The 15,942-nt window shown below is 35.9% G+C and overlaps 1 protein-coding gene across 1 annotated transcript; it reads left to right on the top strand.

Moving 5' to 3' along the window:
• The first annotated feature begins 10 nt into the window (after positions 1-10).
• Positions 11-6,555, top strand: LOC110658662 (26S proteasome non-ATPase regulatory subunit 8 homolog A). Its single transcript, XM_058153738.1, has 6 exons — positions 11-214; positions 498-576; positions 724-826; positions 2,257-2,520; positions 3,118-3,229; positions 5,968-6,555. Exons 1-6 carry the CDS (start codon positions 110-112, stop codon positions 6,106-6,108), a joined length of 804 nt encoding a protein of 267 aa, XP_058009721.1. The 5' UTR covers positions 11-109; the 3' UTR covers positions 6,109-6,555.
• Positions 6,556-15,942: the final 9,387 nt, after the last annotated feature.

Here is a 15,942-nt window from a genome sequence, read left to right on the forward strand (position 1 = left end):
CCAGAATAATATCCCTAATGAGAACTAAGAATTCTTTACTTGAAAAAAAAGCCACATCAAGCTCAAAGACGAAGAAACACCAGTGAACACAGAACACACCTTGGGCGGCATGGATCCACAGCTAACGGAGGTCTCGCAGCTATTCGAGAGATTCAAAGCGGCATGTGTGCGAGAGGATGTCGACACTGGCAGCAATCTGCTTTCTAAGCTCAAGGTAATTCGCCGTGATCATCATCTAAACTAAACCCTAATTCAATTCATTCTTTGGGTTCTGTTTACTTTAATTTCACAATTTCCTGTCTCTAATTTGTGTCAATTTGTTATTTAAAGCTAGTTTATTTGATTTTTTTCGGTGGCATAGCTATGATGGATTTGATGTAGTAGTAATGATGTGGAGTAGGTGATTATAGTTAAACTTGCGTAACCCTTGTCTTGGTAATTTAGATTTTGTGGTGCTAACGAAGTGGCATGGGCCGTCTTGATTCATCCTCATGCAGGTCATGTTGACAGGATTTCGAAGCCTGCCACCGTTGTTTGAAGATACGCCTAATGCTATTCATGAATTGACATTAGCAAGTAATGTACTTGATTTATGTTTCTTCTGCTAGTTATTTAATTGGTGATTCTTTAATACTTGTACAGTTCATTTATGGGATATTTTCTCTATTTTGCCTTTGTTTCTTAGCGCTCTCTCTCTTAGTTTTGCGTGTTGAAAATTTTCAGGGGATATATATGAGCATGCCGTTCTTCTAAGTGTGAAGATTGGGGATCAGGATGCCTTTGAAAGAGATTTCTTTCAATTGAAGCCATATTATACAGATGCCAGGTAACTTGTCTGTGATTTGAATGAAATTATTGTTGTTGTAGTTTTATTGTCTTGGACATAAGATCTAGACTTGTGGAGAAGTCGTTTACTATGTGTTGCAAAAAACTACAAACTTATGTTACCTGGCATAAAACTACAAACTTATATAACTACGCCGTTCATCTTATGCAACAAACTTGTGGAGGCACAAACCCTATTCAGTATAGAACGCATAGGATAAAAGTCATCTCCTTCAATAATATTTATACGTGTTCTTTCTGTAATAGGCTATAATGTAGCAACTGCAGGAAGCTTTCCATGGAATTATATTAGTGGAACACTAATTATGTAGGTGTGAACATCGGCTATATAATACTGAAGACTTAAAATTCTTTTGTACTAACATGAATTGGAAGGCCACTGACAAATGTTTTTTGACGTGTGTGATTCCTTTTCACATATGTGATCTTTGAGTGCAAAATATATAATTTCATTCAAACTAAAAAAGACACCACTTTGTCTGGAATAATTTCAAACAGATGATTTTGCTTCCATCACTTAAATCTTCAAATCTGGATTAATATGAATTGCCAAATCTTCCTATTAACACAGCTTTTTAAAACATATTCTTGTAACTACCTCTAGGGGGAGCGCCTCCATTCTGCAATAAGTACTATCCAAGATTTTCAGCGTTTGATAGTTTCTTAATAGCATAGCAATGCTGATGTAGAACCAAGAACAGTACAAAAGGGAAAAGGAATAAAAATCTCAAAATTTCTATTAATTTTCAATTTTCAATATCAATAATAATATGCTCTAGGAAAATACATAAATTGTAGAGGTATTTATAGACTAATAACTAATCCTACTGTCACTTGGATTCGGAATTCCAAAAAATACTAAACCAATGCTAATTGGGAAACTAAAACAACTCAAACTTCCTAAGAAATAAAATGCTACTACTCAATTAAATTTCCCAAATTTATTCCTAAAATCCCTAGTAGAAGGTCCTGCATCATATGCCTTCCTTCCATGAGATATGACTATTAACCATGGGGACCAGAGCCATACAGGCAATCTCAACTGTTGCTAATCTTACCATAACCAGGATATCTCTCTCAAATTTCCCTTTTGCACAATCTGAACTCATAAAGGGTATATCCATAAAGTAATTGTGCAAAGATGTCTTCCTAAACCAGACATCTTTTATGTTGTTTTCCTTTACAGAGGAGATAATTTGGTTTTTCACTTGCTATTAGTCTGCCTTTTGTGCAGCAGAAAATTCTGAACACTTTCATAAAAAAGTTCAAGCATGATATGGTTTAGACAATGAACCAGCTGTTCACTGATTTTTTCATTAAATGGTCTCATATGTTCATGTGTATGCTAGAAATTATTATTATTAAGTTGGTGATGTTCATGACTTCTCTTTTTACTCTTCAATGGAGCAGTGGCCGTCTCCCCCCATCTTCCCAGGAGTACATGATCTTAGGTCTCAACCTCTTGAGACTCCTAGTGCAGAATAGAATTGCTGAATTCCACACTGAACTAGAACTGCTTTCACCTACTGCTTTGGAAAATCCTTGCATCAAGCATGCTGTGGAGTTGGAGCAATCATTCATGGAAGGAGCTTACAACCGTGTGTTGAGTGCAAAACAAACTGTGCCATACAAAACCTATGATTATTTTATGGATCTTTTGGCAAAGACAGTAAGGTAATGTACTTCAATGTGATTTGTGATAATAGCTTAACTATCCATAGAGAAACAATTCTCAAAACTTTTATTAATTATCAGTAATAATCATAATAACAGTATTTTAATAAAATCCCTAGATATAGGTTTTTATAGTTAGTCTGTTCTTAATTGAATCTAATTAGAATACTAAACGTTAAAACTAGGAAAATAATAATAAGCCTAATAGGATTCCAAAATAATAAAACTCTAAACTTCCTAATTCTATAATGAATATAATTCATAAGTTGAATCTTCTTCCAATACTGTGTTGTCTGAAATAATTCATTCTTGGGTTATGTGTTTGTAGGGGTGATCTAAAGATGTTTAGGAGGGTCAATTTCAGAATATAAATTTATAATGCCAAAATAACGATATTGAGAGGGAGGGGGTGGAAATTAAAAGAATGAGGTACTGAGAACCAACTCAGTTCACCTAAGCTTAATTCCAGTACCAACCTTACAAAGAAGCATAGGAACAAAGGCTCACCTATAGTAAATGTGGGTTTTTTTTCCCTCTCTCTCTCTCTCTCTCTCTCTCTCTCTCCTTACTAATGAATTTCTGTTATCTTACTTCCAGGGATGAAATAGCTGGATGCAGTGAGAAGGCATATGACTATCTTTCCATTAGTGATGCCCGCCAAACGTTGCTATTCTCTTCTGATGATGAACTGTTGCAGTACATTAACGAGGTATCTAGCTCATATTTTTGTTAATTGATTTCTTTTTTATATCTGAGTGATTGACATTCAACTCAACTCAACTCAACTAAATCTTTATCCAAAAAATTTGGGGTCGGCTATATGGATTCGCATTCTCCATTCTGAACGATTTTGGGTTAAATCCTCAGAAATGTGTAATACTTCTATGTCATTTTGTACTGCTCTCCTCCAAGTCAATTTAGGTCTACCCCCTTTTTTTTTCTATCCTCTAACCTAATGTGCTCTACTTGTCTAACTGAACCCTCCGTATGTCTACGCTTCACATGACCAAACCACCTCAATCTCCCTTCTCTCAACTTATCTTCGATTGGCACCACTCCTACCTTTTCTCTAATACTCTCATTACGGACTTTATCTAGTCTAGTATGGCCACTCATCCACCTTAACATTCTCATCTCTGCAACTCTTATCTTAGATGCATACGACTCTTTCAGTGCCCAACACTCACTACCATATAACATAGTCGGTCGTATGGCTGTAAGGTAAAATTTTCCTTTCAATTTATTGGGAATTTTACGATCACATAAAATTCCCGTGGCACGTCTCCACTTCAACCATCCGGCTTTAATCCTATGACTAACATCCTCCTCACATCCTCCATCTATTGGAAGGACTGAGCCTAGATATTTAAAGTGATTACTTTGGGGCAGTATCACTCCATTCAAACTAACTCTTTCCCTATCATCAGTTTGGCCTTCACTGAATATACAATGCATGTATTCTGTCTTCGTTCTACTTAACTTAAAACCCTTTGACTCTAGAGTACTTCTCCAAAGTTCTAGCTTTCTATTGACTCATTCTCGTATCTCATCTATCAGAACAATATCATCCGCAAACATTATGCACCAAGGAATACTCTCTTGTATATGTTTCGTCAATTCATCTAAAACTAATGTAAAAAGTTAAGGGCTTATGGCTGATCCTTGGTGTAATCCAATTGAGATCGGAAAATCTCTTGTGTACCCTCCCACTGTGCGCACAATAGTAGTTGCTCCTTCATATATATCTTTCAATACTTGTATGTACCTAATAGATACCCTCTTTTGTTCTAACATATTCCATAAGACCTCTCTTGAAACACTATCATAAGCCTTATCCAAATCAATAAAAACCATGTGTAGATCTTTCTTCACATCTCTATATTTCTCCATCAAGCTTCTAATGAGAAAGATCGCTTCCATAGTTGAACGACCGGGCATGAAACCAAATTGATTGAGAGAGATAGAAGTATCATGACGTAGTCGATACTCCACAACTCTCTCCCACAACTTCATAGTATGGCTCATGAGTTTAATTTCGCTATAGTTTGAGCAACTCTGTATGTCTCCCTTATTTTTAAAAATAGATACTAAAATACTCTTCCTCCATTCATCAGGCATTTTCTTTGAATTTAGAATCTTATTAAATAATTTAGTTAACCATGCCACTCCCATATCTCCCAAATACTTCCACACTTCAATTGGTATTTCATCGGGTCCACAGGCTTTACCCACTTTCATTCTCTTAAGTGCTTCCTTTACTTCTAAAGATCTAATCCTTCTAGTATAATTCACATTCTTTTCTATTGTTCTATAATCTATATTCACGCTATTACCATTTTGACTATTATTAAAGAGATCATTAAAATGATTTTTCCATCTTTCTTTAATGTACTCATCTTTCACCAACACTTTTTCTTCTTTATCCTTAATGCACCTAACTTGATTGAGATCTTGACATTTCCTTTCTCTCCTCCTTGTTAATCTATAAATATCTTTCTCCCCTTCTTTAGTTTCAAGTTTCTCATATAACTTTTCAAAGGCTTGTGCTCTTGCTTGACTAACTGCCTTTTTTGCCTCTTTCTTTGCTATCTTGTACTGTTCATATGCCTCGTTATTATCACATTTAAGTAATTTCTTATACCATTCCCTTTTTCTCTTCATTGCCTTTTTTACTTCCTCATTCCACCACCATCTCTCTTTTGAGGGTGGTCCATGTCCTTTAGACTCTCCAAGTACTTTTCTAGCTACTTCTCTAATATTTGATGCCATCTGTATCCACATATCATTGGCCTCCATATCCAGCTTCCATACTTCGGACTCGAGAAGCTCATTTTTGAACTTCACTTGCTTTACTCCTTTGAACTCCCACCACTTTGTTCGAGCTACACTATTTCTTCTGACTTTACTTGAATTGTTCCTAAACTTAACATCCAAGACCACCAACCGATGTTGACTTATTAAAGCCTCTCCTGGAATGACCTTGCAATCCTTGCATATAGCTCTATTTGTCATACTAGTTAAGAGGAAGTCGATTTGGCTTCTATGTTGCCCACTTTTGAAAGTCACTAAATGTGACTTTCTTTTTATAAAGTAGGTATTTGCTAGTATTAGGTCGTATGCCATAGCAAAATCCAGGATGCTTTTTCCCTCCTCATTTAAACTGTCAAAACCAAAACCTCCATGAACATTCTCATAACCTTGTCTACTACTTCCTACATGCCCATTCAAATCTTCACCAATGAAAACATTCGGGTGACATATTTTCTTGAGTTATATAAATATATGAATTAAGTTGTTGAAATGCCTTTGGTGCTTTTGTCAAATCTTGTTACAAGTCCTGGGTAAGCCTTTGTGATGTTGCAAATTTCCAGTGGTTTTTGTTGGGGGGACTTAACCCAGCATTTGAGATATTGCACAAAGGGAAATAATTTTTATTGCTTGATGCAGGAGCATCCTGAGTGGGAGATAAAGAATGGTGTAGTGATTTTCCAGAAGGCAAAAGAATCTGCCCCTTGCAAGGAAATACCATCTCTACAACTCATCAATCAGACTCTGAGTTATGCAAGAGAGTTGGAGCGAATTGTGTAGAGAGATTTGCTACCAATGGCTGTGGTTGAAAAAGTGCAAAATGAAAACCGTTCTCCTTGAGGATAAACATATTTCTTATTTATATTTCAATTTGGTCATTCCAGTAACACAATTTGGTCATTATGGCAGCTGCTCCTTCACCCCAACACCAACACCACCACCCCCCACCCCCACACCACAACCCAACCCCCCACTCCCTCCACCCCCAACACCAATCTCTTGGTAATGCCTTCATTTTTAACGCTCAAGTATCTTGTACTTTTAAACCAAATTTAGACTGCATTTTTTTTCTTACTGTTAGCGTCAAATTTAAAGACATGGCAACTTCTTGATTAGAGAATTGGGGAATGGTTAGTAACTTAATGTATGGCCATCATTTGTTATTATGTATTTTGGCATATTGTCATGACTTTGAGCACCAATTTTACCATTGGGTTTAATTCTTGAGTTTGTGATTTTGGCTATGATGCTAATGGGCAGACAAACGGTGGGATGAGATGAAAGCACATTTCAGCAAATGAAACAGTTTTTATGACTTAAGATTTTAAACATTACAGTTTGTTATAATTACTGCATCTGCCCCTGTGCATCGGGTGCCTTTTGCGTGGGGGCACCTGTTGTCTCAAGGGAAAATATGCTGGCAGGCTGGGATGATACAGCACAGTACGACTGCAGTTGTTTTCATAGGCATCTCTCAAGTGTCTTGGTTTTGTTGTTCTCTCAAGTGCGGGTATTAATTCTCCAGAACTAAAATGATCATGATGTCCATGTTGAAGAATATCAAGCGCTATGTTAAACATGATGTTGTGTATAAGGTAATATTGCAATATGTGCCCCTCTCCCTCAATAATGGATGCTGAAAATATGAGACAATATTTAACTAAACTAAGTCTTTATTCCAAAAATTTGAAGTCGGTTATATGGATTTTCTTTCTCCACTCTAAACAATTTTGGTTTAAATTCTCGGAAATGTGTAATGCTTCTAGGTCATGTTGTATTACTCTCATCCAAGTTAGTTTAGGTCTATCTCTTATTTTCTTGCTATTCTCTACCCTAATGTGCTCTACTTATCTAACTAGAGTCTCCATATGCTTACGCTTCACATGACCAAACCATCTCAATCTCCCTTCTCTCAACTTATCTTTAATTGGTACCATTTCTACCTTTTCTCTAATACTCTCATTACGGACTTTATCTAGTCTAGTATGGCCACTTATCTACCTTAACATTTTCATCTCCGCAACTCTTACCTTAGACACATATGACTCCTTCAGTGCCTGTAACACGCCTTACTCGATCTAAATTGTAGCCGAGTAAGGCGTGCTACATTCGGTGCCGAAGCACCCTATCCTGTCTTGTCATGTACAATATTAGTTTAATTATATTGTCTTACGTGTAAAAATTTTCTTTTTATCACATTTCATTTTTATGGAGACTCAGACAGAGTCCCTTTTGTTCTATTAGTGCATGGTGATTTTCATGTTACCTATTAAAACAATTCATATCCTTTACATCTATTCATTCATCATATTATTCCTCATGCTCATATCAATTTTCAAGAAAATAAAATACTGCATTGCATTTATATATATATAATTCATATACAACAATTTACACTTTTATTTACATTCCCAAAATAATTTGCATCATTATTTAATTACATACAATATCAAAATGCAAAATCTAATATGTACATGAGTCCTACCAAAACAGACTGCTGAGGTGACAATCTACCCTGTAGTAGATTTGATCAAGTCCAGACTAAACTTTACTGCTGCTGTTGTGGGTCTCCTGTACCTACGCGATGGAAAAACCAACACGCTAAGCATAACGCTTAGTGGTGCATAATATAAAGGAAACATAATCTAAACAACTAAAATAATTATTCTACATATAATCTTATAATAAAATATAAAACATTATAAATTCATAGTCTTTTGCGTGTTTAGAAAGCTTTGGAAGTAAATAAATTAATCAGGATCTTTACTGTGCATGTAACTTATATTCAGTCTTATAAAATTTATATTAATGATTTTCTCATGTACTTATTCAAATTTTATGGCTTATTGCTTTTATCTGTGCCCAAGTAACTTATGACAGACTATAAAGACTAGATACACGGGAGTATACTAGTTAGACATCCGTATGTCTTCCTAGTATATAACGGTCATGTTAGGCACAAGGCTAACGGGCAGGCATAAGCGAGTAATAATGAAAATTGACACTATGGCCATCGGGCAGGCATAAGTCAGTAATAATGAAAGTTGGCACTATGGCCATCGGGCAGGTATAAAGCCAGTAGAACAATCATCTTAGACATATGTTGTCTGTCAATGATTATTCCTGTGAGCAGTACTGCAATATGTAGTCCCTAATTGGTATACCAATCGATCCAAGCTATATAAATGAGTCTAGGTGTACTTTGGGCATAATAGTGTTATTTCATACTTATAGTTTCATTAATTCATGTTATTTTTATCCTTAACAACTTATTCCATTTTGTTTCATATCATAGGCTAAGTTATTTTATGAACCTTTCTCGAGGTCCAGAATTTGGCAAATTCTAGAGTCTGTTTTTGCCTAATTAATTGATCATGTTATAGTCATTTTTAGGCCTAAGGTTTTCCATAAAAGTTGTTACCTTATGTCTTATAGTCACTCAGAAATTTTTATTACAATTTTTTAAGCTTTGTAAAATTAATTATGGCCAAATCACTGGCCTGGACTCATGTACCCTGTTCTACCAGGACTCATGTTCAGATCAGAAACTTTGACTCCCATTTTAGGGTTCTTATGTTCATAATTTGAGGACCAAGTCTAAAACAAAGTTGGAGCCCTGTTTCTTAGGGTTCCAAATCAATATGGCTCAACCTAATTAGAGTTTTCTAGTAGTAGATATAGCTAAATGAGTGTTCTGGGGTCAAATGGTTCATTTGAAAATTTCTAAAATTTATATGTTAATTTAACCTAGTCAATTGACCTATTTCCATTGGTTTTTGGGGTTGGGTCAAAAGACCAATTTTGTAGATCTATGTCTTATAGAAAATTTTCCATTGGTTTCATTGAATTTGGGTTTTTGTAGACCAAGTTATGGCTATTTTGCCAAAACTGGTCGGGTGAGCTCTAGTCCAGGAAATTCTGGGCAGAATGGTGCAGGTCAATTTGGTGTCCTAATTTGAGGGAACAATTTCATTTGGTTTGAGACATTTTTGGGCTTGGTGTTCTCAATGAAAGTTGTAGTCCTATGTCTAAGCTTTTCAATGGTATAAAATTTAGGTCATTTGGACATGTCTAATGGGAGTTATGGCCAAATGAACTGTTCATTTGATCATTTTTCTGGGTTTAGTGTTTAGATATCCAAATTGGGATAATAAATTGTCCAAGATTTTGACAGAATTTAGGCAGAATTTCTTAATGAAAAATGGGGCATTTTGTCCTAGGTTTCATCTCCAATTGGCCTCACACCAATTAGAGTAACACAACTCTAGTTATAACTCAAACAATACACTGGACTCAAAGGTTTGAATTTCCTGCATAAAAATCAATACTCCCAAATTCAATTCTTCCAACTCCACAAACTTCATTTGACATACATGGCACTTTTAATGGTCATTAACTCATCTCAACATCATTAATTTTAAGTCACACATCAATTTCCCCAAAGTTAGGTCAAAAACCCTAACTCACATTCCTCAATTCATATAAATACATGCCAATCAATTTGTTCATCACAATTACTCATCAATATCACTAATAAACACAACTAATTTCATCAAAACCATCAAATCACAACTCTTATCATGGCTGCCGAAATTTAGTAAGTTCCTATCCCTATGAATTTCTTTAAATTTCATATCAATCTAACTTATTTTAACAAGCTTGTCATGCTTAGAAAAGAAATAGAAGTGAATTATGCACTAACCTCTTTAAACAATTCTTTAGCTTACTCAATCTTTGGAATTTCTTCAATTTTTGATCATCAAAATATTCCTCTTGATGTGGGGATTAATTTTTGTGAAGGGTGTTTAGGGTTTTAGGTAGAGAAAGCTTAGAAAAATTGAGCTTAAAAAAAAAGAAATTGGAGAAGGTTTCTTGGCTATGGTGGACGGCAATATGGAGAAGAATTGAAGAAGATAGCTTTTTGTTAATTAACTCAATTTGTCTTCTTTTTAACTCTTTCTTATCTCTTCTTAATTGGTTGTTAAATTCCTATTGGTTAGAGAATTTTATGATGTCATTAATTTCATTTAATTTTCTTCTTTTCTTTTCTTTTCTCTTCTTTTCTTATTTCCATAATTAAATTCATAAATTTTAATTTTATTTATTTTATATATTTTAATCTCTCTTATTTTAATTGACATTCAGGTCAAATTTTAACTCTGGGGTTAAAATAACCAAAATGCCCTTATTATGCTTGTCAGTTTATTTTTTGTCTATACCGATAATTAAATTCCCCTGAATTTTCTTTGACCTTTCTAATGTCATTTACACTTCAATAAACCTCTAATTAGGTCTCAAAAATTATTTTCTAGGGTTCCCTGAGGGTCTGGGTTCATCAATTGCCTTCGTAGTTGCTTCCCAATCGGGTCACCCATCGCTATGACTCCGGCTCGATTAACCGAGTCGTACTTCGTTTCTTTTACCTTTCTTTAATTTTTTTAAGTCTATATTCAGTCAATTTATATTTCCTCACTCTAGTTTAACTGTAGCTCTAGACATCCTAGCTGTCTGGACAGACGTTAGTCGCCGGAACAGTAGAATGTACGGACTACCTAAAGTGAGGGCGTTACAGTACCCAACACTCACTACCATATAACATGGCCCGTCGTATGGCTGTACGGTAAAATTTTCCTTTCAATTTATTGGGAATCTTGCGATCACATAAAACTCCCGTGGCACGTCTCCACTTCAACCATCCGGCTTTAATCATGTTGCTAACATCCTCCTCACATCCCCCATCTACTTGAAGAACTGAGCCAAGATATTTAAAGTGATTACTTTGGGACAGTATCACTTCATCCAAACTAACTCCATCCAAACTAACTCCTTCCCTATCACCAGTTCAGCCTTCACTGAACTTGCAATGCATGTATTCTGTCTTCATTCTTCTTAACTTAAAGCCCTTTGACTCTCACTTCAACCATCCGGCTTTAATCATGTGACTAACATTCTCCTCACATCCCCCATCTACTTGAAGGACTGAGCCAAGATATTTAAAGTGATTACTTTGGGACAGTATCACTTCATCCAAACTAACTCCATCCAAACTAACTCCTTCCCTATCACCAGTTCGGCCTTCACTGAACTTGCAATGCATGTATTCTGTTTTCGTTCTTTTTAACTTAAAGCCCTTTGACTCTAAAGTACTTGTCCAAAGCTTTAGCTTTCTATTAACTCCTTCTTGCGTTTCATCTATCAGAACTATATTGTCCGCAAACATCATACAGCAAGGAATACTCTCTTGCATATGTTTCGTTAATTCATCTAAAATTAATGTAAAAAGGTAAGAGCTTACAGCTGAACCTTGGTGTAATCCAACTGAGATAGAAAAATCTCTTGTGTCCTATTCTACTGTGCGCACAATATTAGTTGCTCCTTCATACATGTCTTTCAATACTTGTATGTACCTAATAGATACCCCATTTTGTTCTAACACTCTCCATAAGATATCTCTTAGAGCACTATCATAAGCCTTCTCCAAATCGATAAAAACTATGTGTAAATCTTTCCTCGTATCTTTATATTTCTCCATCAAGCTTCTAATGAGAAAGATCGCTTCCATAGTTGAACGACCAGGCATGAAGCCAAATTGATTGGGAGAGATAGAAGTATCATGACGTAGTCGATGTTCCACAACTCTCTCCCATAACTTCATAGTATGGCTCATGAATTTAATTCCTCTATAGTTTGAGCAACTCTGTATGTCTCCTTTATTTTTAAAAATAGGTACTAAAATACTGCTTCTCCATTCATCAGGCATTTTCTTTGAATTTAGAATCTTATTAAATAATTTAGTTAACCATGCCACTCCCATATCTCCCAAACACTTTCACACTTCAATTGGTATTCCATCGGGTCCACAAGCTTTACCCACTTTCATTCTCTTAAGTGTTTCCTTTACTTCTAAAGATCTAATCCTTCTAATATAATTCACATTCTTTTCTATTGCTCTGTAGTCTATATTCATGCTATTAACATTTTGACTATTATTAAAAAGATCATCAAAATAATTTCTCCATTTTTCTTTAATTTCCTCATCTTTCACCAATACTTTTTCTTCTTTATCCTTAATGCACCTAACTTGATTGAGATCTTGACATTTCTTTTCTCTCCTCCTTGCTAATCTATAAATATCTTTCTCCCCTTCTTTAGTTCCAATTTTCTCATATAACTTTTCAAAGGCCTGTACTCTTGCTTGACTAACTGCCTTTTTTTCTTCTTTCTTTGCTATCTTTGTACTGTTCATAGGCTTCATTATTATCACATTTACGTAATTTCTTATACCATTCTCTCTTTCTCTTCACTGCCTTTTGTACTTCCTCATTCCACCACCATCTCTCTTTTGAGGGTGGTCCATGTCCTCTAGACTCTCCAAGTACCTTTCTAGCTACTTCTCTAGCTACTTCTCTAATCTTTGATGCCATCTGTATCCACATATCATTGGTCTCCATATCTAACTTTCATGCTTCGGACTCGAGAATCTCATTTTTGAACTTCATTTGCTTTACTCCTTTGAACTCCCATCATTTTGTTTGAGCTACACTATTTCTTCTAACCTTACTTGAATTATTTCTAAACTTGACATCCAAGACCATTAACCGATGTTGACTTGTTAAAGCCTCTGCTGGAATGACCTTACAATCCTTGCATAGAGCTCTATTTTTCTTCCTGGTTAAAAGGAAGTCAATTTGGCTTATATGTTGTCCATTTTTTAAAGTCACTAAATGTGACTCTCTTTTTATAAAGTAGGTATTTACTGGTATTAGGTCGTATGCCATAGCAAAATCTAGAATACTTTTTCCCTCTTCATTTCGGTTGCCAAATCCAAAACCTCCATAAACATTCTCATAGCCTTGCCTATCACTTTCTACATGTCCATTCAAATCTCCACCGATGAAAACATTCTCTTCATTCGGTATGCTTTGCATTAGATCATCCATATCTTCTCAAAATCGTTATTTTCTCTCACTATCTAGTCCTATTTGTGGGGCATAAGCACTAACTACATTTATTGTTTCTCCTTCTAGTACTAGCTTTACTAGTATAATTCTATCTCCTACTCTTTTCACAGTTATTACAGCATCTTTCAATGTCCTGTCTATGATTATGCTCACACCGTTCTTATTTCTCTCCTTTCTGTTAAACCACAGTTTGCACCCTGAATTACCCACTTCCTTACTTTTCTCTCCTACCCATTTAGTCTCCTAAATGCAAGCAATATTCACCCTTCTCCTTTCCAAGGTATCCACAAGCTCCATTAATTTTCCTGTAAGTGGTCCAATATTCTAAGTACCAACTCTGATTCTCCTCCTATCATGTTCCTTCCTAATTAATCTCCTTCTATGATATATTCTATTATTTTCTATGCCTATCTGGTATTATATTCTATTATCTGTTCTACTATCTGTTCTATGGACTAACTTCTTTACCTACACCCATCCATGATGTGAGAACCCTTGCTCATTTAATACCACACCCCGGCATGGCGTATCGCTTTCGGTGAATGCCCTACACCCTTGCATGTTTCTCACTACACCCTGGCTTCGATGTAGTGCGTTATAAGTAGAGGAGGCCTCAACGTTTATATCATTTGAATCCATATCATAAGATGTGACGAAATTTTTATGCTGGTTGCACCTACCGTAACCCTCCTCCTTTATCCGGGCTTGGGATCGGCTAAGCGCAAATTACTTAGACATAAAATACGATATCAACCCTTTTTTCCTATGGCCTCCCTGCCCTTCGCTTGTAGGGGAAGGCATCTCTTCTAGTTGGGTTTCGTACCCTCTCATTTGTTGGAGTGTATGGTTTTGGTTTTTTATTTGGATGGGTAGATCTTGGTTTTTACTAGTGAGGGCGTATTGTTTTAAATTTGTTACGAGAAAATAGTATTTATTGAAGCTATAGGTTATTTGCTACTCCTTGGGTTTTTGAGGCGTTCCCTTACAGTGTCGATGGCTTTCGGTTAAGAGAGATTTTCGAAGGGCTGCATGGGGTTGTAGTGCTAGTATTTATGAGCAGTTGTCGGCTTCCCATGACTAGATAGACTAAGAATGTCATGGCCCTGCTCTTCCTCTTTCCCATGGAGTCAATGCTAAGCCCCAGATTTTCTTCTAGTAGAACTAGCTCCTTGTGATGGCAATAAGGTGTTTCTTTCCTGCTAAAGCTAGCTTAGCTTCCCTTGCTGGCTTTGGATGAAGGTCTCCCTACATGGTTTCTAATGACATGCTCCAGCCTACTCCCTATCATGACGATGCTGAAATGATGGAAGCTTCTAGGTTTTGCTTGGCTTTTTCAACTAGGGTTGGTTGGATTGTGGGCTAGGCCTTTCTTGGAACTTTGTTTCTCTGGGTAGGGGTTTGTTACTAGTTTTAAGGTCTTTAGCATCTACTTGTGTAATGCAGCCTCTTAATTGTTTGCCCAATAGGCCATGGAATGCAATTATCAATTGCATTTCAAAAAAAAAAAAGTGCTCAACTACACGTTGGTATTATTATCTAGATAACCCCATTAACTATTTTCATAATTAACACTCCTAAAATAATAGCTTCACTACATTGGCTGACCAAAGTAGTACTAGAAAATACCTAGTTAGTAAATTTTTTACCAAGGGAAACAAACACATTTTAGAAATACCACAACTTTAAGAAAAGAAATGTCCTAAGTTTGTTTCCTTGTAGAATACAGTGATGTCTTGCTAAAACTTTACTCACATGTCTTCTTCTTCTTCTTTTTTATTAACATGCTAACTTGCATTAAATGCCCATTAAAGGGCAAGATGTAGAACTTGGGCCAAGATACAAAACAAAAAAGGATGCCCAAATAAATTACTACAACAAGCCCACCAAACACTTCAAAACCCAACCAAACACAAACAAATCAAACCAACCCACCAGAACAACCTTACCCACCCTAAAACCTTAAGAAAAATATAGAAGAACTAAACTTGCAGACACCGTTGACCACCATCTTTGCTCACCATCGCTGGAGAAGTTGAACCTGAGATTGAACCCATTGACATGGCCAACACTCTAAGGAGCACCAAACATTGCCCATCACAAATCAGTATCTCCCAAGCTCAAGCCATCCATTTTCTCAACCAAACACATAACACAACTCAAAACGTTGAAGGAAGGAGCCTGCCATAGAGCTCACTGACCATCAAAGGCCAATAGGATGACCTCCTCAGTCATAGCGTAGCAGCAAGTCCTGGAGTTATTGAACAACCAAAGTAAGTATTATCCCTCTATCGATGCTGAGCATCTAGTCTAGACACTAAATATCTCCACAAGTACAAGCAACAAATACCCATACCTATGAAGCCGAAACCAACAAACCTAAGAAGCAAACCAACCCAAACCCCTGAAGAATAGCTTCCTCCTTGCAGATCATCGCCAAAAAAACCCTCTCCAAGATAAGATCCAAATTTGCTCTATATTTTCATAAACAAAACTCTACAAAACCAAACCAAGGTGGTCAAGGGACCCAAGGATAAAAAATACTATTTATAAAAATATTATATTTAGAAATTTTCCACTTAAAATTTAAAATTTGTCCCCCTAAGTTTTGACTTAAACAAAAAGACAAAAAAATATTTTAATTATTACATATATA

Source organism: Hevea brasiliensis, chromosome 9 (genome assembly GCF_030052815.1).
Source record: "Hevea brasiliensis isolate MT/VB/25A 57/8 chromosome 9, ASM3005281v1, whole genome shotgun sequence".
Classification (NCBI taxonomy): domain Eukaryota; kingdom Viridiplantae; phylum Streptophyta; class Magnoliopsida; order Malpighiales; family Euphorbiaceae; genus Hevea; species Hevea brasiliensis.

Excerpts from the sequence above, each read along its gene's own strand:
- LOC110658662 (XM_058153738.1), top strand. The coding sequence starts at position 110 with ATGGATCCACAGCTAACGGAGGTCTCGCAGCTATTCGAGAGATTCAAA. Across the intron at positions 577-723 it reads TCATGAATTGACATTAGCAA|GGGATATATATGAGCATGCC; the intron begins GTAATGTACTTG and ends GAAAATTTTCAG. Across the intron at positions 3,230-5,967 it reads TGTTGCAGTACATTAACGAG|GAGCATCCTGAGTGGGAGAT; the intron begins GTATCTAGCTCA and ends TGCTTGATGCAG.